Genomic DNA, 27,352 nt, shown 5'->3' on the forward strand with positions numbered 1-27,352 from the left:
TCTAGTCCAATGTTTTTTAATGTGTGTGTTCAGGTGGGAAGTTTAGGAAAAGTCATCAAGCCTTGTACCGGTCAGATTAAGGAAACCATATTTATTACAAAAAAAAAAAAAAGTAACCCAAACAGTGATTAAGGGTTAAAAGATTTCTAGCATGAAACAGATTCTTAAAAGTGCTTTTGCCAAATACTCTGAACTGTGTTCTCTAATTCAGAATGCATTACACATAAACAAGCATACTTATCTTGATAACTATCTGATGATTTGAACTTATCATTCAGTATAATTTAATGCCATAATGAAATATGAAATATTTATTCCTTTATTATTAAATCCATGGTAAATATAAACAAATTATAAAACATTGTAAAAATACACCTTAATTGTCAGTTTATTTGCAGTCACATATAATCTGGTGAAAATTTCTCACAGTTGTAACGATACATGTTCATTTTAATGAATAATTTTTCAGGAAATAATTCAGATTTTACAGTGACATTAACAAAACTTTATACTGCATACATATAAGACGTAAGTGTCTGTAAAATGCGAGTGTAATTTTGACAACAAACACTGTAATAACATGAAAACATTCATTTCCCCCCATTCTATACATATTTAAATCTAACCATACATTAAATAACTTTGTTATTTAACATTATACACATAGACAAGATATATAATCACATGTACATGTGTTGATGATAAATGTCAGATTTGTTTCTGGTAAGAACATGGTATAATTCCCCTCTTATGAAAAGGATTATTATTGCATTTCTTGTATGACTTTTGTATTATTGGCAGTTATTCATTTGGGTAATGAGGTCTCTTCTCAGCTTAGAAATTAGTCTTGTAGAGGAGACAGATGCCCTGTCACTCAGAAACATTGTGAAAACAGCACTATACAGTTATGTTATTAACTTCCATGGTCATTATTTGCAGTGTTTTAACAAAATATATGATTATTCTTATTTGCATGGTCAAGTGCTACACAGAATGATTCAAATATGAAATAAAGCTTTTCATGAATCATTTTCAATGACCAAAAATAATAACTAAAATGTAACTTTAAAAACAGCCCAGACAAGTGAATTTATGAATATGAATGTGTTTGTAGGCTAAAATTAGCACAGTCCTCTTAAATTAGTTTAAATATTACAATAAAATTCACAAAAGGAGAAAATTGTTCATAAAAGTACTTTAAAAATATTAGTCACTGTTCGCAAGTAGTAAATGTTAACATCAAGTACCTCATGAAGTGATGTGAAGAACATTTTGACAATCACACAGACATTTAAAAAGTGTAATGTGGTAAGTTCTATTTGAAATATTAACGTTTGCATCTTCCATTAGAAATAGCTTTTTAATGAGTATTATATTTTAACTATGCTTGCAAATGAATATTTATCATTGATGCAAAATAAAAAAAGAATTAATTTTACATAATACAAATTATATTCATATTAATTTATTCTAAGACAAGGAATTTCAACAGGATCTACTGTCAAAAAAATATAAAATATACAAAATACACTCTACCTGGTTTAAAACAAATGTAATCTTAATATTTACTTTTTTTATAGGTGAAATTACATTGGACCATTAGATTGGAACACACATTCCCACAATCCCCCTGCTCCTTGTGGGCGGCAAACTCAGATACATATTCAAATGCTCAAAACATACATCACACACACACACACACACACACACACACACACACACATAAAAACATGTAATGGTGCCTTAGCACAGACTGGCACACAACCTACTGAACAGAAGCATATACTGGTGCTTTTAGTGTGGCACGATACAGAGTGTTTATTAAAATGTGAACTCACAAACTTGTCTCTATATCCAAATCTGTCTTCTCTTCATCATCTTGCTGTTTCATGGCACCTTCAACAATTGAGCTGCAGAATGTGATAGAGAGACAAAGAGACAATCAAATCCTTATAGAACCAGAAGGATTTTGACAGTCGGCAAGCTAACGAACAACACCGAGCAACAAGAGTTTGTTCATGAAGCAAAGGAATCCTATTTTGTGTGAGCTCATGCTTTATGATCAAAAGGTAAAGCAACAGAGAATGTACAGTGCTGTGAAAAAGTATTTGATTTCTTCTATTTTTGTGTATTTTTCATACTAAATTATTTTAGATCTTCAAATGAGATATAACATAAAAAATGCAACCTGAGTAAACACAAAATACAGTTTTCAAATATATATATTTTTTTTATTGAAGCAAAAAACTTATCCAACACCTATATCACCCATGTGAAAAACTAACTGCCCCCCTAAACTTCATAGCTGGTTGTGCCACCTTTAGCAGCAACAACTGCAACCAAACGCTTCCAATAACTGGAGATCCGTCTTTCACAATGCTGTGGTGGAATTTTGGCCCACTCTTCTCTGCAAAACTCAGCCACACTGGAGGGTTTTCTAGCATGAACTGCCCGTTTAATGTCCTGCCACAGCATCTCAATCGGGTTCAAGTCAGGACTTTGACTAGGCCACTCCAAAACTTTAATTTAGCTTCTTGTGAGCCATTCAGAGGTGGACTTACTCCTATCGTCCAGTTGCGCTTGAGCTTCACCTCACGGACTGATGACTGGACGTTCTCCTTTAGGAATTTCAGGTAGAGAGCAGAATTCATGTTTCCCTCAGTTATTACAAGTCGCCTGGCCCTGAAGCAGCAAAGCATCCCCACACCATTCCTTGGATGTTGTTCTTGGCTTTTTTGTGACTTCCTGGATGAGTTGTTGCTGTGCTCTTGGAGGAATTTGGGAAGGTCGGCCACTTCTGGGACGGCTCACTACTGTGCAAGATAGAATATTGGCCTTGGTGGAATAGATCTGCTACACTGCTGCTGCAGAGCAAGTATTGAGACTTGCTACTTTTGGAAAATACACAAACATACTGAGTTAAGCATGTGGAAATGCTGCTGCTGCAGCACAATTAAACCAAACTGTGGTTCTCTGGAGTCCCAGAGCCTTTGAATTAGCTTTGTAACCCTTCCCAGACTGATGTATTTCAATCACCTTTTTCCTTATAATTTCTGGAATTTCTTCGACCTTGGTATAGTGTGCTACTGAGTGAGACCTTTTAGCCAAATTCGTGCTGCTGAAAAATATCTATTTAGGTGTTGATTTGATTGAACAGGGCTGGCAGTAATCAGGCCTGGGTGTGTCTAGTCCAGCTGAACCCCATTATGAATGCAGTTCCATAGATTTGGGCATTTAGTAACTAAGGGGTAAATACTTTTTTTACACAGGCCCAGTTGGTATTGGATAACTTTTTTGCTTCAATAAATAACATTATCATTTAAAAACTGTATTTTGTGTTTACTCAGATTGCCTTTGTTTTATGTTAGATTTTGTTTGAATTTACAAAATATACACAAAAACAGAACATATCAGGATGGGGGCAAATACTTTTCCACAGCACTGTATTACGATTTATACATTATTACTGGATTATCAGGCCTCACTGTGTTATAATATAAAGCAATGACATTTCAAGTTTGACCTTTCCACAACTCATGCATTTCCATGCATTTTTCAGTACATCCTCTACAAATACACACAAACATGCACAGAAACAAAAAGCTTGAAACAAGCCCAAGGTGATACTAGTTTTGTAAGGACAAAAAATTCCTTGATATTTCCAGGTTTTCCATGACTGTGGGAACCCTGTAAAGAGTTCCTTTGAAAAGAGCTGAATATTAGTATTAACACACAATCAAGGAAGACGCAAAGTGAGGGTAGTTTTTTAGAAAAGGAGAGAAGGTTAAGTTTGAACATTGAAAAAAACATGAATCATTTAAACCAAAAGATTGATGCCAAACACCCACAGCACTAGTTTATATACAGTCCATTGATCGTGCAGAGAAGGTTTGGGATGCTTCTTACCTTTGGAAATCAGCATCTAAGATTTTAGGAGAGGGAGCTTATGAGTGACAGGGGATGAAAAATGCAGTCATGATGTGAGCCTGATTTACACATGTCCACAAACTCTAAATAAGTAATTAAATCCAAAACCAGAAACTGTCCCCATATTAAAACAAAATACTACTCCTATATGTATTTGATCTACTAACACAACGTTTGCAGGTGTGTGTCAAGATAAAGGTGAAGTGTTTGAATATTGTCATGCACATTCAAAATACAAAAATCATTAAATTAATGTTATTCAAACCTTTCTGAGCTTTGTTCTTTTTTGGTGCTGTCAGTGGTGAGGCTGTTCCAGACATTTCCAAAAGATGCCTTTGTCACTTCATCTGAAATGTTGACGGTTGATGGGTCATCCCTTAATTAACACAAACACATCAACAATTCAATTCCCTTTTTTATTTTATTTTTTTGGTGTCATGTTATCAAACATTTTATGAAAATGTCTAAAAATTATGAGAAAAACTTTTTTTTATTGATGTTGTGCACTTTTATTTGATTATAATATTTGTATATTAATATTACATTGTGCTCACATCAAACACATTTTTTTCCAACTTACTTGTAATGCCCTTCAAGCGGCACTTGGACGATCCCTTCATCTTCCACTAAGACACACTGATTCTCCTAAAAGAAAAAGAGAAAGAACAGACCTTTTATCAACCAATTACTGAACTGTCCTTTTAAAACAAGGGTTGTCAACCTTTTCTGACCCAGGCACCACCATCCAGACTTTAAGCCAAACCAGGGACCTCCTAATATAGTAATGCTATAATTGGTCAGCAACACTGCATAACATTAACAAATACATTTTAGGAATAAATTACAAAATTTTTGTATGTTTTAGATATCTCTCTATGGATCCCCTGCAGTAACTTCATAGAGCACCAGAGGTCTGCAGACTGTCTTGTCAGGGGTTGAAAAATCCCTGGTTTTGAATTTTGTTTACAATGATTGGGCAACGCTAGCCAAACACACTGTCACTGGCTGCAACCAATAGCTGTGTGTGATGAGGGGTGGTGGTACCTCTTGTTGTGCATCTTCCATTTTTTTCTTCTTGCTCTCAGGCATGAGGTCATCAAGCCAGCTGAGGTCTCGCTTCGAAAAGACAAAGTCTAGCAGCTTACGAATGAACACCAGAGCTAACACCTGCGTGAAAACACACAAACATCAACGGTTAATACATTTTTCATCGGGACGAGGGAATAAATAACATTTATTGCAATATTTTTTTCATCCTGGAATTATGATTAATGATGATTAATGTAGTCCTCTTTGCAACCTGAACTTCTTCAGAATGCAGCACAACGAATGAAACACAACGAATGTGTTTCGAGATGAGTTTATAAAAATTAACATTCTTTCTAACTTTACTTGGTGTCTAAAAATGTAGTGATCCTGCACGAGACACTGAAAGAAAAAACTGTGAGATTCAGCATCAAAGCTGTCCAAAGCTGTTAAAAGTATACAAAAAAACAGCGAAGAAGCACTCAAAAGCATGTTTGAACAGCCCCTATACATGAAAAACTGCCCCAAACGTGCCTGGAAACCTAACAGTTTGTCGGAACTCGTCAAGTTTGGATCGCGTTGAAGTCCTCTCTTGCATGTGTAGTATAACTGAATAGTGATTTTATTTTTTGAATAGTGATGCGTCAAACAGTTAGCGGAATGTTGACTGTCCGCGCACATGGCTAATCATAACTTGATGAAAATAAACATTGGCAATTTCCTCTCTAAGACATATACGAGATACACACAAATGACATACCATCATAGGAAAGACGATGGCAGCTCTGGAGGTTTTGATGACCCAGAGAAGCACCAGGCAGCTGAGCTGGATGATGGTGAACAGATGGACCTTTCTCAGAGGAACGTGTCTCAGATAGATCAAATCTGGCTGGTGTTTTGCCGGCATCCCGAACAGCTTCAGACGATCAAAGAACTGAATGGCAAACACACAACATATGCACACTTAAAGACACCACAAGAATGAGTTTTCAGTGATTGTAAAAATCAGCTGAAGTTGATTTAACTGCCTTTAGAATTCTGATCTTTATATATGATCACTATTTGACCATTTTACTACAATAAAAAGTCTCTTGGGGGCTGTTTAAGATGACTAGAGTCAAGTGCACACAGCAAAATTATGGGAGTGACAACCATATGTAATTGCTGGAGTAAATTCCCTAAATTATCATTTGGTATGTTTATGTAATAGAAGAGTCCCTCCTACTACCTCAATCTCACAACGCTTGACAAAGCAATAATCCTAGCAAAGTTTTGGCATCCGATGGCCGTAAATAAGAAAAAAATTATAATGCCAAAAAGTTAACATATTTGGTGATTAAATTGTATCAGTAACTAGAAGCTCAATTTGGTTCTGTACATACAAGGTGGATTTAATAAAAATGACCCAAGTTCAGCCATGAAACTCTATGTGGCGCAAGCTGATAGGTTCTTTGAATTTTTTATTATCTGTTAGCCAATTGATTCGCTCACATGTGACATGTTAAGCCAATTGGCTTGCATGGTGTAAGCTGATTAGTCCTTTGACATGTAATCGGGTAGCCATTAACTTGTGTCTCTCTCTCTTTGTCTAACATTTAAATTGCTCAGTTTTCCAGAAAAGCTGGTTTCACTGCAGAGCACTGCAAGAGTTTTTCTCTGAAAATGATATTTACTCAGGTGATTACTGGGACTTTTCTTCTATCAGCTTGCATGGTAAGGTGCTTTTCACCTTAACACATACAAGCACATCTTTAGCAAGGTAAGCCTTAGACAAATCTGGCCTGGCAGACATCGCTTTCTTTGGTCATTAGATTAAATAATGTAAATCAAAACATAGCGAGTCTAAGTCACTAGTTGAATAAGCTCTGGGCTTTCCTGGTCCAGGTACACATTATGAGTCCAGTCATTACCCGTTTAAGCTATTTCACCAACAGGCCCAGGCACATAGAAGTTAGTTCATTAGCGCCATTTAGCTAGTGGCCAAGGCAAACCTGGCTAGCATACACTTGGTGCACATGGCTCTTTGAAGCAGCAGCAGTACACAAGTCTTGGTGATAGATCTGCTTGGTTGGGGGGATGTTTTGTGTTTATGTGCTATGCATTTTGTGCAGCTTCCCTGCATTGTTGCGGGATTGTTTGTATATCTATTTGTGCAGCAGCATGTCCTACATGCTGGATGCAGCATGTCATGAGTTTGGTTTAATTGTTCTGCAGCAGCAGCATGTCCACATGCTTAACTCAGTATGTTTGTGTATTTTCCAAAAGTAGCAAGTCTCAATACTTGCTCTGCAGCAGCAACGTAGTAGATCTATTCCACCAAGGCCAATATTCTATCAATATGTTATACCCATATTAACATCCTTTTAAATTTCTGAATCTTCTGAAATTTTGTTGTTACTAGAACTAGTTTCACTTATTCGCAGAGTGTACATGGCCTAAGTAAAATTACTTAATTCTTAATAATAATAGCTTTAATATATGCAGTACCTGTATGCCCCTGAGAGATGATGCACCCATGTAGAGAAAAACTCCATACAACACAGGCATCGGTATATACTGTGGACAAAACACTTTTAATAAATAAACAGATATAAAGGAAACACACCACAAAAGTATTCTAAAATGCTAACATTTATAGTATTTGACTATCATTTGTTGATCAAACTTGGCAGTCTTTCTGAATCCATTAGCAAAAGATAACTAACCTTTAGTACGGAGGTCATAAACACTGAGCAGCCCATGAGCAAGAATATCATGAGACCGGTGAAACGTTGCTCTCTGATGCCCAAGAACTTGGGTTGTTCACCAGGGGCTGAGCATTCAGACTCCAACTTCAGGCTGTTCACGTGAGAGATCGAAAGAACCGTTGCTGCCACAAACCATGGCAGGCCCATCAAAGAGCACACGCCCAACATCACACCCACCATGAACAGATCCAAATGGTACCCACAGCCTTTCTGTATATGCACACATATGCAAACATGTAAGGGGGCACATTCTTGAATCAAAACACAGCTAGATGGATTGCAGCAAGCTTTTCATAAAGTTGAACTTGACATGCGAGAAGCTGAAACAGCAAAATGTGTCTCAATTCAACAAAGACAACAATCTAACGCATGTGTCCATATACCAACAATTACAAAATATGACAGGCAGAAGTTAACAACAATTTCTGTATGAACACACCGCAAAGCCAGGAACATAATACTGAAGCTCGTCACCCTTTGATGTGATCAAAATACCTCTAATTACAGATGCTATGACAGATTTCAAATTGATTTAAAGCTAAATTGTGTCTAAAAAACAAAAAGCCTGAAGCAGTAGAATGCAGTAGCACTGGTGGATAGAGACACATCTGGTCTTGGTACCTTCAGCTTGTGTTCCTTTCTGTTAATAATGACGGCAGTGATCTGTTGATCCATAAAGATGAGGATGGTGCACAGGAGAGCTGGGATGAAGGTTACAATAACTGTCCACCACGGGTTTGGCCCCAGGGGACTGATGAACCAGCCACGGTCATCTCTGGTTGGCTGTAAGAGACCAAGTGATCAATCGCATTTATATGCTAAGGATCAAGGCTGTAACCAATATAGACATTAAGGTGCATATGTAGACTAATATTCAGATTAGTGGTCAGTTTAATGGGGTTCTCTATGGTTTATTCTTAAATTATTACATTATGGTTTCAAACAGCTCACCCAAACAGAATTTAGAGTCAGAACTATCCATTTTATAAATGAAAATAACTGTCAGGCGCACAGTTATGTGAATATTATATGTTGGCATGGAGATTCTCTTAATGACTCACTTTAAAGTTGTTAGGAACCTGTAGTTTTGGGGAAGGGATTCCCAGGGCGTAGTCGACCAAAACCATGGTCATGATGGTGAGGAAAACTGCAAAATCACTGATCACTGCCCTCACCTGTAGAGAAAACACAGGAAATATTAATTCTTGAATGGCAGTTAGCATGAAACGGGCGTGCAGCAGCGGTGTTGGATGGCTAATAAAAAAGCAGGAATTAATGTCACACATGTTGTTTTAGTTGGTCAGGTACAATGGCTATTAAAGTATCTCAGTATCATTTGTGGTGTAAATTATTGTCCAGATCGCTGCTAAAGTGACACAGACAGTGTTGTCACATGGTACTGTATCTAATATTTTCTCCATGCTAGTCAGGATGGACCAATGATTACTGTAAATGGTTTTTAAAAATAATTTTATAGAGATTACAGGTGCAGATTTCCATTTGCATTCCATTTCTATGAATTTACATTTACATTACATTTCTGCATTTGGCAGACACTTTTATCCAAAGCAAATTATAGTGAATTCAATGTATATACGTTTTATAAGTTTGTGTCTTCCCCAGGTATCAAACCCATGCTCTTGGTGTTGGTAGCACCATGCTTTACCAGTTGAGCTACAGGAAACTGATAGAATAAATAACAGGAATTAACAGATTTAAACAAAGTTGCTTTCTAGTGTACAAATGTCTACAATAAGACAAATGACATACTGAAAAAACGTCTGTCTTGAATGGACCCCCACACAGATAACAACCTATAATGACCTAGATAATAACCAGAGAATTATCTTAATAACCTATAGGCCCTTTCCCACCTACAGTCCTGGTACTTTTCCCTTAGTAACTTTCTAGATGAGAACTCTTAAGAGGAAGGGACACTCATGGAGACTTTTCCCCTGTTGCATTCGCACTCACCAAAGTAACTACTGTAGTGACGTCATGTAGTATCAATAATTTTACTTCTGACATTATTTGCACGCGCGATGCCTTAGCAACAACAACAACAAAATCAACAACACTAATGGAGGATGCCGGAATCGGAGTTACACTTTTGTTAGGGCTGTTTTATACGAACTTTGGCTGCATTGGAAAACGTAGGCAGCTGCTTAAACAGTTAACTGCCGTAAAGTTGGCTTGACGTTGGACGTTCGATATTCAGAAATAATCGCTAATTTAGGGACCGTCTCTAAAGTTACATACGATATTGGTGTACACATTTCAAACTTCAATAGCATTTGAAGCATATAACCTACAGTCACAAAACCAGCTCCAAAGTGTTCATCTAGGTGTCAGCAATAATGCACATATTTATTAAAATAAACTGTCAAATCATATGTAAACATTGCTGTGTATATAACTACTGTATATGCTCATACACAAAATATACCATAAATTTAAAGCTCAATAGCATTTGAAGAGAATGACTTACAGTCATACAATCAACTGTAAAGTGTTCATCTAGGTGTCAGCAATAATTCACACCTTTTAGATTTGACACATATTGAAAAATTTGCAAAATGGCTGCAAACTGTTTGGACAGAGGACAGGAAAGGTGTTCAAGGACAGGTGATTCAAACAGACAGAAGTTCTTGTAAATATAAAATTTATTTGAGAATGTAGTGTTTCTCAGTTTTGGGGAGTAGCTAGTTACTAGCTTAACTACTTTTTTCAGTAGCTTGACAGTTGCTTAGCCATTTGGCTCAAGTAGCTGATCAGCTTGGCCAAAGCTACTTTATTTTCCCTAAATATTGATTTTGGTGTGTTATATTATATATGTATATATATCATAAACTACATTTATAGCATAATACCTTCATAATTACTAGCTTGTAACTAGTGTCTTATAAAACACGTTGCCAACCCTTTGCATGCATGCATGCATACACAAACACTTACTGCCATTCCCCAAACCCTACGCATGCACATGCAGACACACACAATCACAATCGCACTGTAACTCCCAACCCTATGCATTAATCCTTTGTTAATGTTGTAAGTTTTGAAGCCCTGTTTAGAAAATGCAGTTAGGGATTGACCCAAACTTTTTTTCTTGAATTCATAGATAGGGAAAATGTTGAGAAAGATGAGGAAATTGATGAGGCGAGTGCAGGGCACAATAACCTCAATGAAACAATGGAAAGAAGGGGTGAAGGCTATCCTTGTGACAGGGAAGATGACAGGAACAGCACTGGTGATGAAGATGAAGATGATAATGATAATGATGGTGATGCAAGTTCAGGGCGCAGTAAGCAGAATAGTAAAGAGGAAAGGATGGATGAAGATTATCCTTGTGACAAGAAAGATGAGGCTGGAGACAGGAAAAGCACTGCAGATGAGGATGAGGATGATGATGATGATGATGATGATGCAAGTTCAGGGCACAGCAAGCAGAGTGGTACAGAGGAAAGGAGCGATGAAGATTATCCTTGTGAAAGGGAAGATGAGGCTGGAGACAGGAACAGCACTGCAGATGAAGATGAGGATGATGTTGATGATGATGATGCAAGTTCAGGGCACAGTAAGCAGAGTGGTACAGAGGAAAGGAGGGATGAAGATTATCCTTGTGACAGGGACTATGAGGCTGGAGACAGGAACAGCACTGCAGATGAAGATGAGGATGATGATGAGAAGGACACAGGAAACTGGAGGAAAACAAGAGCAGGTCCAAAGATTTTTGTAGTGGCCATAAAAAATACAAACTGGAAAAAAAATAAAGCCATATCCAGGCTCAACTCAGTTACAACAGCCCTGGACAGATGTCTTATATGAGCGTTCTCTAAAGTAAATCCTTGCTGTGTCCTTTCATTCAAGTATCAGCATGTAAAATGCAGGAAAAGTCGTAAAAAGAGAGCTCTTTATTTCAGGGCACTTGCCCTCTGTTCTTTTGATGATTGCTTAGCAAAATAAAAATGTACAATTTGAACAAAGCCCAAACCATTCCAGAAGCATACTGATATCCATGTTGTGCGAATGGGTGACATGACCCACAAGGATAAAGAACTGAAATTCAGAAATGCCAAATCCACCAAAAGAGGAAAAGCTGCTGCAGCAATAGCAAAAGGAGTAAGCCAGCACTACTACGAATCATTGAGAAACACACCCTCAGATGAGATCTTGGCTGGCAACATCTCCAGATGCCTTACTATGGATGTCTTAACAGTAATATCTAATGAAGTCAGGAAAAGCACCAGACTCCATGATGATGTTATCATGGAGATGATGCTCTGTCAGAAACTCATGAAGAAGTGCAGTTGTACTGCCTCTCAAATGGCAGGCTATATTCAACACTTACAAGTGGACCCATTTTCACCTTGGATTGTGGTCTATGAATACTGGCCATTTGAAAACACTCACCCCATCACATTGCATCTAGATGCTACAGGCAGTGTCATGTCACACATCCCCAACCAAACCAAAAGAGTCCTTTATGATGCCCTTGTTCTCCCTGGAAAGGGGAAGGATAAGCCACCTCTTCCGGTGTCTGAGTTTATATCTAACGAGCACTACATACCAACTCTCATGTTTTGGCAGATGGAAACACTGAGACAACTGAGCCAGATCACGACACGGAGGGTCCACCAAGTTGAGACAGATTTTAGCAGGGCACTCATTGGTAGTGTCCTCCTGGCCTTCAGTAAAGAAAGTGTCTCATCCTATATAAACAGAGCACATCTAATTGTCAACTAAAAAGGGAAAAGTGCAGATGCAGTGAATTTCACAGTGCTCCATCTCTGTTCATCCCACATAATAAAAGGCAGTAACCCAAGGGTTTTCAAAGAAAACTGGAGAATATGCCACCTACTGTTTTGGCCTTCTTCTAAACAGCATCATCCTACAAGAAGCACTTAACCCATTTCAGGATATGTCTATGTTGTTCATGCCAGCAAACAATTCCAATGAGGTTATGGCAGCAAAGAACACACTGGACAAAAAATCCTGAAGTCCAAGCCTACTACTATGGATGAAACACTTCCACCATATGTAGAAGACATGGTCATGGAGAGGAGCAGCAACATCAAGACTATATGTGGCAAATCTCCCTTCACAAGTTTATTCAATGGTGTTCTAGAGAAAACCAGGAGTGCACAGACAGAGTGGCAAAAAGAATGAATTCAACTGCCCAGGGATCATTAATCTCCTCATGGACAACTACATGGGCATTTTCCCCCTTTGGAGTGGCCTATTGCTTGGGGGCCTGAGCAGATTCTCCAAAGAGAATACTAAAGAAATAAAAACAAGGGAAACTAATTGCCATGTGCAGCAGTGGTTCTCAAAAATGAACACGCTGAACTATAAACCTATTTATCAACACAATCTTTAACAATACAGATTTTTATGACTCAGCATAAATGACTGTACTGAAATACTCTCTCATTGACTTAAAAAAGATGTCTTGATTCAAGTTAATAATGCAGTAACAGGCAATACTTCCCTCATGTAGACTATATTTCGTGACGGTTTAGTGTATAATAAAGTTCAATTACCCACACACACACATTCTACAACACAGATAATCAGGAACATACTTAAGCAGCTTTGTCTGTTTTACAACGTTAAAACACACACACACACACACACACACACACACACTCCTTGCCTTAGTGGGGAAGTAGCGGCTGGTTTTGAACTCTTTGAGGAAGGAGGACATAGCAACCGTTGAGAAGAAGAGCACGACAGACCAGAAGAGAACATCAGGGATGTACGGACCGTGATGACCACAGGCATTGCCTACAAACTCACCCCTGTTCTCTACACAGCCCTGAGACAAAATAAACAAATCAACCAATCAATCAATTAAACCTCTTACAAAAATAACTAAAAAAATAGGATAAAACCATATAAAATCATGTGTAAAATCAACTGTTGAAATATCAAGGGGATTTGTTTTTAGTGGATTAGATTGTGTATATTGTGTGTGTGTGTGTGTGTGTGTGTGTGTGTGTGTGTGTGTGTGTGTGTGTGTGAGCTTAAAATATAAAGCAGAGAGAGGTGAACTGAGCCGAACTGGCAGTGGATTTGTTTTATTAAATTCTGAGTCTCTGAAATTTATTGACCCATTTCTGAGCCAAAGACATGTCAAGCCCGTACACACACACACACACACACACACACACAGAGAGAGAGAGAGAGAGAGAGAGAGAGAGAGAGAGAGTCTATGGGAATGTTTAGGATGGCATACTACCATCTGTTTTTAAAAAAGACTAGTATGCAGTTTGTGAACACTGCATGACATACTGTTTTCCACAGTGAGCTTTACTTTCCATTTTGAGTGTGCCGAATGTAATATCCGTTGCAAGTTTTAACATTTTTACAAAAAATTGGATCAAATTACATATATCCACATATCCCTTTATATTACTCTCCACTTTGCCAAGACTTTTGAGTTAATAACGGGTTCATAACAAAAATTGGGGGCTCATCTGGGATCTTATAAAAATAAATAACAATAGTTGGATGCCACTCGATGAATTAAACATCCAATGTGATGAGTTCATGTGACCAGAATGCAGCATACTACTGTTTGAAAAGTTCATCAGTGCATACTGCATACTATTTTACACAGCAGGCAATATTCAGTCTATAATGCGCAGTACACAGTATTTAGTATGTCATTTAATATTCCATTCCAAACATGGCTATGTACAGAATGGAATACTAGCTTACTACTTGCTGTATACTGTGCAGTATACACAGTATAATGCATACTATTACAAAAAAAAAGTACTCTTACTACAGTATTTCTAATATATATAGCAACGTCAGAAATAGTATGGAAATTTGCATTTCCGAATTTAGCCATTCTCACCTTGACATCTAGGCTCAACCAGTCGATCTCAGATGCACTAATGTTTTTGTCCTGCCAGTAATGCAGCGTGGCATTGCTGGGCTCTTTTGGCATTGTGCACACACAGCTGCAAAACACACACACAAAAACATACTGCATTATTTTTGTCAATATGTGTACAGCTGATTTGCTCCTATGGCTGTGACTAATGCATGAGCATATGTATGTTTCAGTACTCACGAGTACTGAGTGAGTTTGTTGAGGTCGTTGTGCATGTTGAAAGGGTATGTCTCTCCCATATGGATGAGTTTCTCCAGAGCTTCATAGATGAAGATTATGCAGATGAGAGAAGCAAAGGCTTCCTCTGTGAATCGGGTGATATAACACACCAGTGAACTTGCATCTGTGGCAACCAGCAACAGACAGAAAAAGGCCGTCCATAGACCAATGCACACACGTAGGGAGAGGTAAGACAAGCCATACTCTCTGAGAAAACACACACACACACACATGCAAATGCTTAATTGATAATATAATATAGCAATATTAAATATATATCAATATATCAAATTATATAATAGCCTATTATATTATAGTCATTATAAAAAAAATTAGTTTGACTTGAGTTTATTCTTAAAGGTATAGTTCACCCAAAACATTTAAAGTCTGTCATCATTTACACACCCTTATTTTGTTCTAAATCCAGATAACTTACTTTCTTCTGTTGGACACCAAAGTACATGTTAGGCACAATGTTAGCTTCAATCAACATTCATTTTAATCGTATAAAAAAAAAAAAGACGCAATCAAAGTCAATGGTGACTGTAGCAAACATTCTGTCTAACATCTCCTATTATGTTCCACTGAAGACAGAAAGTCTTTCTGGTTTGAATCAACATGAGTGTGTAAATGACAAAATCATTTTCAGTTTTGGTTGAACTATCCCTTTAAGTTTGTGTCCTACAGTTACAATGACACTCTTTATCACTAGAACACTTAATGATCTGAATGAGACACAAAAATCCTCAACCACAAAAGATCCTCACTTGCAAAATTTGAAGAGGATTTTCTCAAAGACCAAGACCGGCCCTGTGCTGCCCAGAATAGTTAGGGGCTGTCCAGCAAACAAAGAATAAGCTATTCCTGTCATAGATGCTCCGAACAGTGACTCTATCGCACTCTAAGACAGAAAGAGAGTGGGGAGAATTATAACATCAGTTGCAGAGCATAATTAACCCTGAAAAATTAACACACACAAGCATGTTCTTACTATGCGTCCTTCTGTTGCTTCTCCCAGCAGGCCTCCAAAGGTGATGACAGGAGACATACAGGCGCAGTACAGGAAAAGGAAAGAGGCCAGACACTGCAGACTGATGGCATCTGTGTAATCTGACAGGTAGTGAGGAGCCTTACGCTTAATGTCCAGCCAAAGCCCACCAAATAACCTGAAGATCAGAACAAACTAACAAAATCTGTATTGCTGTGATCTAATGTTTTATACTAATATATCAGTAATAAGTATACAGAGTTATTTTTTTATGTTTAGACTCTGTGCCACTTGATGTTGATAGTCTTAAATGCAGGGCCACATCATGGGATGCTGGTGTGCTGGTGTGCTGGTGTCCCAACAAGGCTTTCTGAAAGACTTAACCCACAAGACTTGCTTGGGTAATCAGCATTACCATCACCAAACCAGCATAAACCAGCCTAGAACAGCATGGGACCTGCATTTTGCTTAAGCTGGTCTTTTCATAAGGGACATGATCACACACACAGGAATGACACATATACATACAAACTCATTCACATGATTCATATATGTTCACTCACCTTCCAGTGCGCTGTAGCTCTGGTCCTCCATGACCTCCGTGTTCCTCGGATTCCCCCAGATCTGCCCCTCCATTGGCCAGAGGAGGAACCTTTCGTTTTTCCTGCAAGATGGAGACACAACACCATTAATACAATTGGTCTCAGTTGGTTACAAAACATGAAGATGGGTATTCTGGACTCTTTGTCCCAGCATTAGTGAGTCAATGGGATGTTTAAGAAGGTGTGTCACCTGAGAGGGCACATTTTTGGGCGGCTCTATTCTGATGGTGGGATCCCACTCGCCCGGAGGCAGCACAGTCACCTGGTCCAAAAACTCATCGATTCCCGCTACAAGATCAGTGCGATCCTTTGCTTTATAAGCCACATCATGGAACACCTGGAGGAAAGATATTGAAGTAAACTCAGTACACAATATATGGAAATAAGGCACTTTCTATATATACAATACTGTATTCCTTGATGTCCCATTACTTTTTTAAAGCATTAGAGGCACAAATCCCAATCCCATCCCATCCCTTTTGTTGTGAGATCTACAACATATTAGATATGTTACAGTAGACAAACTATTATCTAACATAAATTTAACCTAGCGTAAGTGGTAGCATAATGGTGATTTTACCCTGTCCCATCTCATAAGTCTTGACCTTCTTGACAGTATCCAACAATTAAAATCATACAACATTATCATTTGCTGACATAATCTTTTGAATCGACAGTGAATTCATCTGAATAAGGCCCTATTTTGGACTCTATCTGTGGAAAGTACCATACACATTTACCTGGTGGTATTGCTCATAGTACTGACCTCGTCTGTCATCAGCGTGGCGATGGAACGGCCAATCTCATGGTACTGAGGCCCCTTCCCCATCGGCCCAAGCAGGATAAAGAGAAACCTGCAAAATCACATGAGGCCATTGAGTGAACCCTAAGACACAACTGAGCAAAATGAAATGGATTGACTGAGACTTGAATAACTGTTATGGGTACTGTATGCAGAACTCTCTGCTCTTGCCTGGTCGTGATAGGGACCTCTGCCAGGCCGTTGAGTAGCACAGCGGGGGACAGACGGATGAAGGCCACCACAGGTTTCTCTAGAAACTCCAGCTCACCCACCAGGATGTTGGAGGCCTCTGCCCCCGGTGGGATCTTCTTCATGAAATGGAGGTCTATCTGCCGGAGCACACAAACAAGCATGTTTTCATTAAAAACACTGTAGCACGACACAATCATCTGGGTATTTCGAAAGGACATCATTCAGATTTTCAGTTTAATTTAGTATTCAGTATTTCGAAAAGAAATACTTCTCTCTTGAGCATTCAGTACACGTTATTCGATGGTTATAAAAATGAATTATAAGTGAATTTAAAAATTGCGATTTCCAGGGTTAGAAATGTCATGGAATTTAATAAAATAGTAAAATCCCCCAAAATTATTTTATGAATCTCTGGAGTAACATTTACTACTGTCTGGCATGGGATTCGTACCTTGCTGAAGTCAACCGCACTGTTCTCACGACTGCCTTCCCCATGCCCCTCTGTACTTCCAGGTTGAGCTTGAGGAGACACCATCTGACCTGGGAACAGTACACAAGCCATTTAAAACAAAGAGGACATATATATGAGAACATCAGGAAAAAACAGCCTTGATCAATTGGCGGAAAGTCAAGTTTATTATGATCATTTAGGACATTAGATCTATGAGCACTTACCTGAATATGAATAAGGAGGAGGAACAGGTTGAGTTTTGTAATGGGGTCTCTAAATCTAAATCAATTTAAAAACTGAAACTGGATGCACCAAAGAAACTATTAGATGAGGGTGAATATTCAACAAAACTGTACTTCATGTCCAACTCTATATTGCAAGAACTACTTCCTCTATGGTCAAATGCTAAGCTAATGTGTATTGTTGGTTAGAATTTAGAATACCTATGAGTTAGTGTACAGGTTAACTGCTAATCTATTATCATATTGCCTGATAGTGGCTTTTCCTCAGGGTCAAGGGTGGGAATCTCTTGGTAGCCATAAGGCGGGCTGAGTCGCTTGCTGAAGGGGATGTGGGTTTTGGGGGGGCAGAAGAGAGAGTTGTCTGGGGCAGGAGGGGCAGAAGGGCATAGATGGGGTTTCTTGGGGGTGGACATACACTTGGGACAGTAGAGGGATGAGGCTGAACATAAGAGCACCTGTCTGTCCTGTCTCACAATTCGTCTGAACCTAGATCAGAGAGAGGAGCGGGGACTGGGAAGTGGATGGGTCATGACGATAACTGGGACACACACAAACACACACACACCAACAAAAGGGATAATAAGACAGATGCATGGCAAATGTAGGAGAATATATCTACTGGAGTGTGTGGAACAGTACCATTCTTATCCATAGAGTGCGGTTCAGACTGCTTCTTGCCAATATCTGCAAAAGAGCGCACGATGGGGATCCGGTTGGCCAGCTTCTTCTGGTTCTGATGGTGGTGCTGTTTAAGGAGGGCGTTTCGTATCTTTTTCCTCACCTCCTCTCCCAAAGCACCTGACATCTCATGTTGGTCCAGAACCATATCTTAAAAAGAAAAACAATAAATAAAAGAGAAAATAAATGTATGCAGCTTTTAAAAATGCATACAAAAATATACATTTCCCCTGTGTTTACATGACAAGTCTATGGCTGCATCCCAATTTGTATACTTGTATACTGCACTAAAACATAATTTGCTGGTGGTGGAAAAGTATATACTTCTGAGTGTGTAGTATACACTTTTGAGGGTGTATTATTGGGACATTGTGTATTAGCCCTTCACAAAATTGTGTTGTGATACCACAGGCCACCGTGTTGCATACTAAAAGTCCATTTCGTGCTTTTAAGAGCCCTCCAAAAAGTTTTGGTCACTGGCAAAACATATACTATAATAAAATGACTATGTTTACATGGAAACCAGAAGGTATTTATTGCTAGAAAACTGCTAAAGGCTTGAAATCAGTGTATGCGTTTACATGAACTGTGTTCACGGCTTTCTCTTTATTCCCGTATACATGCGGCTTGTGTACATAACAAATACGGCATCCGAGGAAGACTTCACTATTTTATGCTCGTTGCTTCACTTTATTTCCAGATATTCCAGAGTTGTTGCTGTTTGTTTCCTAAACTTTCTGTCATGACCTGAAAGGTCTATTGCACTGCAATAGTGGGGTTTCCCTCTTATGTAAAACTCTGGGATTCCCCCAATGTACAAGCACATATGCAAACTTGAGGGACAGACAATATTTTACATTGATGTTTATAAATGGGTATAGTTTATAGTGTATGTGCTTTTCCCACAGTTCTCCCAGAAATGTTGAATTCTTTCTGCTGTGCTGACTTGTTGTTGGGCTCCATCCTATGACGTTTGTTATCTGGTCTGTTCCCTGCACATGTGGATTCCTCAAAAACCTGTAACAATGCTGCTTATGCGTTTACATGACCACATCAAGCTGTGTTCTCAGAGAAAAACCTAGATGTGTTAAATTGCTTTCTCTTAATTCCTTAAACCACGTAAGGAAATTAGCGTTCTTGTTTAAATGACATATCAGAGCGCTGTTTTCGCAAAAACCCTGTAATAAACCATTTTCTTAAGTGGATGTGAATGTGGTCAGTAAAATTTTTTTTATTAAAATATTGCTTTTCAATGTCCATACAGATTATTTTGGTCCCAGAATAGTGCAGTTACTCCATCTGCCAACAGGGGCTAATTATGCTAAAGCAAATCCCTGACCCCTTGTTTCTTTCAAATGCAAGAAGGTGAAAAACATTACAAACACAGGGGGTTGTGGGCAATATTATAGCCAAAAAAGCACACATACATGCACATATTCAAAGTATATCATCCGGGCACACAAATTTCTTTGATCTGGGACACTAATTCTAATCTATTATGCTATTTGGAACAGATGTGAATTTGCAGACAGATATTTGTGATTTGTGGCCCTGTATCATCCCTTTCTAATCATTTTGTTAAAGAGTAAACAACTAATCCTAATTGCTCAAAAGTGGACAAACAAGCAGAAAAGGTTGATCATTTTTAATTCTTAAAAAAGAGCAGCCAAACTTAAAAAAATCTGCGCCAAATTGCAAAAAAGTTTAGAAAACCCTTAGAAATAATTGTGAGGCTATTGTCACTAAAGGTTTTGTTAAAGGAATATTCGGGGTTCAATAAAACTTGAGCTAAATCGACAGCATTTGTGGCATAATGTTGATTATGTTAATGTTGATAGATTGTTTATTATTTTGAATCGAGGTTACAGTGGGGGCAATTTTTGGAGGGCTTAAAGGCAGAAATGTGAAACATGTAATTTTCTAAAAGCACTTACATTAATTCTTCTGTTAAAACTTGTGTATTATTTGAGCTGTAAAGTTGTTTAAATTGTCGTTTTTAAGGTCGCTATAGGGTTTTAGGGTTTGTGGCATTACATTGGCAACAAAGTTGTAAAACTGGAAATAACTTTACACTGAAAAGGTTAATAAGTGATTTTGTTAAAATGCATATTGTTTACACCTTGTGGCAATACTTCTGAAACAGAGAGTATTTTCATTTATATTGTAGGCACTTATTGTAACCCAGATTTTTTCAAATGGACAAAAAAGTCAATATAATTTTTTTTAGTAATCAACATTTTTCCAAAAATGCAGTCAATTGAGCTAAACTTGTATTTCACCCAGAATATTCCTTTAACTGCAGGGTTTTAGAGCATACCTGCGATCTCCTCCAGTGAGCTGGCCCTCATGTCCAGCATGACGTTGCCGTTGAGAATGCAGCTCCGCAGCTCAAACAGGCTGTGCAGGGAGAGAGTAGCAACATATGGCTTACTCCACCTCTCCCCTCCATCCTCTACATCCTCCTCAAACTTCAACCATCTAGGGATGAGTGAAACAGACAGAGAGAGAAACAGACAGCAGGAAGGAGAGAATGAGAATCTGATTTCACTTGATATTCCCTCAGTCTGATTTTGGGTCAAAAACTCACTCCTGTTTGTCTTAGTTTGGCAAGTGTACTCTCCTGTACCAAATGGCGCACTTGATGTGGACTTGTGGTCTCGAGACCTTCACTTTTGCATATCTCAGAAGTCCACGAGACCCTAGAGTGACATTTTATGAGGGGGCACTTGTGAGCAAACCCATACGATTTTCAATTTCCAAATCAATTCAATTATATTCAAATTGATGAGCTTTATTGGCATGACTGTATTACAGACAATGTTGCCAAACTGTTTTTGTGACAATTAACAATATTAAAAGAACAAAATTAACTGAAACAATATTAATTAAAGTGTTAACATTGAGGATAAAAAAAAAAAAAACTGCTATTAAGAAATAAAGAAAATAATAATGAGTGAATAAAATGGTTATATGGAACAATGCTTATTGGTTTCTCAGGGCATCACATATTTCCCTAACACCCTGCAACATTCCTCATTCTCTCCCAATAGGAGGGGAGGTTTGTCTTTATTACAATCATTTTGGAAATCAGGGAAGATGTCTGCAATTTGTGGAAAGTATTCTTCCCAAATTTCTTAATATTTTGTGCTTTGAGTCAAGAAATATATTAGCTCTGCCATGACTGCTTCGTGATTGCTCAGCCTCTCACAATGTTCCTTTGCAACATCTGTTCACTGTGTATGTGAGCTTCTGCATGTGTGGGTGTGACTCTCTACCTGGCTGTCTCTTTCCACTCCGCGTCCTCTCCCTCTTTCAGGCAGATCTCATCCAACTCGGTGAAGAGTGCATGAGGAATGTGCTCCTCGTCATCCTCCATACCCAACAGGAACTGCACACGCTGCGATGGTGTGTCCGCTAGACAGAGATCAAAGATAATTCAGTACAAGGCTTTCTCTTTAACATGTCCCCATTTACACACTCAAACAAGTGACAATCTTACTGTATGACGGAGATTCTCTGCCATCTTCGGTTCCAGAGTCTCTCTCCCGTGACCTCTTCCTGTGGCGGTGTCCATGGTGATGATGCCGTCTATGTGACCTCCGACCCAGAGGTACATGCACCCCAATGTAGAGGGTTCGATGGCCTACCAGAGACAAACCGAAGAGTGCAATTACCACAAAATAAAGCATCCTTCACAAAATAGCTAAACATCAAATCTAATAAAATTAAAGGGATAGCTCACCCTAACATGAAAATTAACAATTTACTCAGCCATGTCGTTCCGTTGCTTTCTTTCATTCAGTTTCATTTTATATAAACATATCACACTTGATTTAGAGACACATGAGAACCAATAGCGTTAAGTGACACTGACATTAAACCTAGCATAATATGTTTGGACGTGTCGTATGAATATGCAGAAGTGCAAATGAGATTTGAGGGCTACAAAGATTGGGAAGATTATCACTGAATAACGATTTCAATTTTGGTTTGTTTCTCACACAAAGCTATCATATGGCTTCATAAGACTTGGAATATAGTAGACAAATCATATGTACTACTTTTATTATGCTTTTTTTCCTTTTTGGAGCTTTACAGCCTCTGGTCAATGTATGCTTTAGTTATATGGGGGGGTGGGGGGGGGGAGTCATTTGTGTTAACTTTGGAATGACATGAGGGTGAGCAAATGTAATTTCAGGGTGAGAAATTTCATTTCAGGATGAACTATTCCTTAAACATCATCTTAAAATTGTCTAGTAGATGCCGTAATCTGACTGTCTGTACTTTGTGTTTCTTTTCTTACCATCACAGATTAAACTATGTGCATATGTCTTTGAACATAAACACACCTCACACACACACCCATTGATTCTTTGACATCCCAGGCAACTGCTGAACCTTTCTTGACTCCATAGGAACAAAAGAACATTGGAACAAATATTATGACGTATTTTCGGAACTTTGACATTCACACACACACACACACACACATACACACACACACACACACACCCTTTAATATCTCAGGCAACTGAACTATTCTTGACCCCACAGGAACAAAGGAAAAAATATTATAACAATGTGTTTTGGGAACTTTAGGTTCTCACAAAGAGTAAGAACAATGTTTACTAAAACAATAATTGTGTGATAAATAGCACAGACATTTTTGTGAATGTTTTTTTATATAGTCAAAATAATCAATAAATAATGCTATTTTAGTTCCATAGTCCCCCCCAAAAAGTGCAAAAACTGTTCTAATTACAAGAAATCAATTTAACAAAAGGATCTAATGCAATATCTAGTGAAAATATATTCATAATGAGAGATTTATATACATATTAATGGGCTGGTAATATTTGACCGGTAACACCTTTCTGCCATTTTTTACAAAATAAAAGAGTGTTTAAAAAAAACAATTCTGGTTAAACATTAAAAGAAAGTAGCGTGATAAACAGAACAGAAAATTGTATGTATGGTATTTAATATAGTATAAATATCCATAAAAAAAATTTAGTTGCATTAGCTCAGGTTATTTAGGCCTATTGTCAAAAAAATTCCAAAAAGAGGTACTGTTCTAGTTAATCTAAGGCAATATTTAGTGATAATATATGGGTTATGTAAGATTCATAAACCATTTAAAAGGGTTGATCATTTTGACCCAGGAACACAAGGAGTGGCCAATGAGGAACACAGCACAAGGGTTAAGTGAGGATGCATTTTAGAAATAGAGAAGTTCTTCAAGGACAGACACTCTCAGGGTCCAAGTGTGTGTGTGTGTGTGTGTGTGTGTGTGTGTGTTTCTCTAAAAGGAATATTTCCTCAGGAATAAGCTAAACTAATGTCTAAGCAGTGTATTAATTTCCTCTCTACTTTTCTGCTCTCTCAAAATTAGGGCACAAATGTACAATAACGAGATCAAGTGAAAACCTTGTTTTTAAGTTTTGTGTTTTTCACTGACTGTGTTTAAAATGCATAAATGCACAAAGTGTTTTTATTTGGTTTGTTTGGAGCAGCAGTTTATAACAAAAAATGGATGTTCTGAGCAGGTAAAAAACAATGCTATAATGAGGATAGCCAAATAAAAGGTTTCTTTTATTTCTACCATTTTTTCTATGTGTTAGGCTGGTAAATAATACTTCTGCTATTTTTGTGCATTAATAAAACTGTAAATTTTTCTAAATTGTTAATTTTTCTGTCATTTTTTTCACCCTTTCTGTTCAACCTGGTCTCATCACATTACTATACCTATATTTTTGCTAAAAGCTTTTTACATGCCTCATTGTACGTATTGCCTCAGTTTCCTGATTAAATTAATAAAATAGAGCTATAACAACAATTACTTTTATTCACTTTCACACAAATCACAAGTAAAACGGCAAATGATAAGTTAATAAACACTTACTTTTCACTCAGTTCATCACTCAATGCTATCTAATTACACTGAAACACTTTAACAATAGAGTATGACTTGTAAGGTGATATGTTTTAATGTTTGCATTACATAATCATGCAGAACATTTATACGCTTATTCGGAACAGCTGCATTACGTGTAATTAACCACTTAATGTAATTTTGCAAAAATTTTGCCACTGTCACGTAATTTTCTTGAGATCAGGCTGGATTGTTGGGCCTATGAACTTCAAAGGTAATTTAACAAAATTTCAGTGTTCGATTTTAAGGACTTTTGTCAGATTTGTATGATAAACAATTCTGGTAAAATGTCGGAGCAGCACCTGATATCCAATGTAAAATCTGTGTCCTGAAGCAAAACCAGTTGATAACCACTGCATTAGAGTGTGTGTTTTCAGAGGTTCTACTACCTTCCAGTTCTTCTTTCTCAAAATTGGTGTTGAGCATGGATCGAGTCCCGCCCCTATCCAGCACAGCTTCCTCATCATGCCTCTGCAAAACAAAACACATTGATCAGAGATTACTCACACACAAAAATGCATGTTCTCTACAGTATAGATGATAACTAGTAGAACACACGTTATACAATTTATATAATATAGCAAAGCTCAAAAACCCTACAAATCAGCTTTACATACAAACAAACACATGTATACAACATGTTATATTGTCATGGCAGAAACTTGGCACTCTGTGACACCCACAGACACAAACAACATCACATTGATAAGAAATTAATTGAATGGTTCAAATCAAGTTAACCTCTATAGACAACATGTGTGGTAAAATGTTGATTACCACCTCAGCATGTAATGAAGCAATAGGCCACTCAAGGATGTGCGTAGTAAGTGATTTTATCACATCTCATGTTAAAAAGTCTTGTGGGTATATTTTTGAACCTGTATTTTAATGCTTATTCCAATGCAATGCCTAACCCCATAGAATTATACTGCAAGTACACTATTGTAATTGTTTTTTTGTTTTTTTGTTTTTTTTACAAATTGTGAGAGAAGTTGAAATTATTTTCAATGGTAATCGTCAGCATGCCACAAATGCTATCGACAGAGCTAGACTGATACTCAAGTGAACTTAAGAGGGGGGTGTGGACTCTTATGAGTCATGCCAATTTAAAAGACCACAAGCTCAGTGGGATAAATATTTTCATTCTCATTATTTCTCTAATCAATTTTCTTTCAAACAATAACTATACCAATGGGACCACTCAGAAGAACCCTGTCACAATTGTCTTTAGTGTACTGACACCACACATTCATGTCTCCAGACAAACACTCCAGACACATACACATTTAATGACTTCCCATTAACAAACACCAAAGCTTGTTTTCATGATTGTTGCATTTACTTTTACATAAACACCTCCTTAATGCCATCCGAATGTGTAGCACTTCACACATCAATACTGGATCATTATACTCTCTAATTTATGCAATCCTAGCATCACAGCCCATACCTGTATTTCCATTATAACAGGAATACTAGGAGGATTAGAAGAAGCCTCTTTTTCTAGATAGATCAACAGACAGACCAGTGCTGCCATGTCCACTTATTTCCAGAATACTTTGGGGTTGTTAGTACTTGACCCCATTGCACAATAAATTGTCACCAACCAGTTATCAAAGCTATAAAATCTTTCCACCTACTGTTCTAGCCACACTCCAAATAATGTAATTGCAATTAATTGCTGTGGTTTGTCTGCTTTTGTCCTGTGTTTCAACGTTTGCGACTTTGCCTTGCGACATCTGGCAACACTAAAACAGACCCTCTTTCACTCTCGCATCGCCAGTAGATGACATCTCTAAATAAGCAGCAGTCTGCCTGAACCTAACCTTAACAGACAGTTTCCATGACAACTAATTTGGCCTGCTGCTAGTTGTGTCCAGACCACAGATGACATTGTTTTAGTCAGTTTCCCCTGCAAAGCCAAAGACTCACAAGCCTGGTGGATCAGAATCTAGAAAACAACAGATGAGACCGTCCAGACCCCCTGTTAAGCCCAGCTCACAGCCCTAGTGACAAAGCGACCTGATCGCATTCATTTACAATAAAGGCTGGTGACTTTCGACAACAGCGACCATTGACGACAGGATGTGGGCCAGTCCAGCAACACAACTAAATAAAGGAAAGTTAAACTTTATGCAACTGAGGAGCGACATCTTGTTCGTCTTGTTCATGATATGATGCATTGAGCACTGCTGCAGTTCATATACAAAAAAATCGCTGGCGGTGTGAACGGGACTTTATGGAAAGAATATTCAGGATGGAATATTCATTCATACTCTGTAGCAGGGTAAACAATTGCTTGCACACAATCAGTTCCACATCTTTAGGGTAACATCTGACTTCAGCCCACAGCAGAACAAAAGCAATTCTTTTAAAGAGTTAGATGACTGTGAGATGATCTGCTTGTATCTGGACAGAATGAATGATGATATTATGGATGGATGACATTAAGAGCCCTATCAAGACAGCAATGAGATGTTGACAGGGCTAAAGACAAGAGCCGTTCAAGATTAAACACAGATATCTAGGAGCCCTCATGGCCGATGAGCATTTTAAACAGGGAAGATGCGGACAGTGGACCACATGGGAGGAGATTAACATTGAGTGCTGGGACATCTCACACATACACACACGACCGTCCA

General features: G+C 38.0%; 1 protein-coding gene across 4 annotated transcripts in view; it reads right to left on the reverse strand.

The window, feature by feature from the left end:
* The window catches only part of LOC127428055 (sodium-driven chloride bicarbonate exchanger-like), a 45,795-nt gene continuing 18,443 nt past the window's right edge, over positions 1–27,352 (reverse strand). For 3 of the 4 annotated variants that reach the window (XM_051676093.1, XM_051676092.1, XM_051676090.1), the window contains 25 exons: positions 25,100–25,181; positions 22,278–22,421; positions 22,054–22,192; positions 21,096–21,256; positions 18,740–18,928; positions 17,859–17,947; positions 17,387–17,544; positions 17,180–17,267; positions 16,604–16,750; positions 16,375–16,475; positions 15,815–15,989; positions 15,591–15,724; positions 14,785–15,030; positions 14,566–14,671; positions 13,357–13,518; positions 8,762–8,875; positions 8,322–8,483; positions 7,659–7,910; positions 7,441–7,509; positions 5,714–5,887; positions 4,972–5,094; positions 4,508–4,572; positions 4,193–4,303; positions 3,907–3,943; positions 1–1,910 (listed from right to left, as the gene is read on the reverse strand). In XM_051676093.1, the coding sequence (XP_051532053.1) occupies positions 3,931–3,943; positions 4,193–4,303; positions 4,508–4,572; positions 4,972–5,094; positions 5,714–5,887; positions 7,441–7,509; positions 7,659–7,910; positions 8,322–8,483; positions 8,762–8,875; positions 13,357–13,518; positions 14,566–14,671; positions 14,785–15,030; positions 15,591–15,724; positions 15,815–15,989; positions 16,375–16,475; positions 16,604–16,750; positions 17,180–17,267; positions 17,387–17,544; positions 17,859–17,947; positions 18,740–18,928; positions 21,096–21,256; positions 22,054–22,192; positions 22,278–22,421; positions 25,100–25,181 (3,204 nt within the window). In that variant the 3' untranslated portion in view covers positions 1–1,910; positions 3,907–3,930. The remainder of the gene's footprint in view (positions 1,911–3,906; positions 3,944–4,192; positions 4,304–4,507; positions 4,573–4,971; positions 5,095–5,713; positions 5,888–7,440; positions 7,510–7,658; positions 7,911–8,321; positions 8,484–8,761; positions 8,876–13,356; positions 13,519–14,565; positions 14,672–14,784; positions 15,031–15,590; positions 15,725–15,814; positions 15,990–16,374; positions 16,476–16,603; positions 16,751–17,179; positions 17,268–17,386; positions 17,545–17,858; positions 17,948–18,739; positions 18,929–21,095; positions 21,257–22,053; positions 22,193–22,277; positions 22,422–25,099; positions 25,182–27,352) is intronic. The other variant, XM_051676091.1, reaches the window with a different exon arrangement.

The sequence above is a fragment of the Myxocyprinus asiaticus genome, chromosome 37, assembly GCF_019703515.2.
Source record: "Myxocyprinus asiaticus isolate MX2 ecotype Aquarium Trade chromosome 37, UBuf_Myxa_2, whole genome shotgun sequence".
Classification (NCBI taxonomy): Eukaryota; Metazoa; Chordata; class Actinopteri; order Cypriniformes; family Catostomidae; genus Myxocyprinus; species Myxocyprinus asiaticus.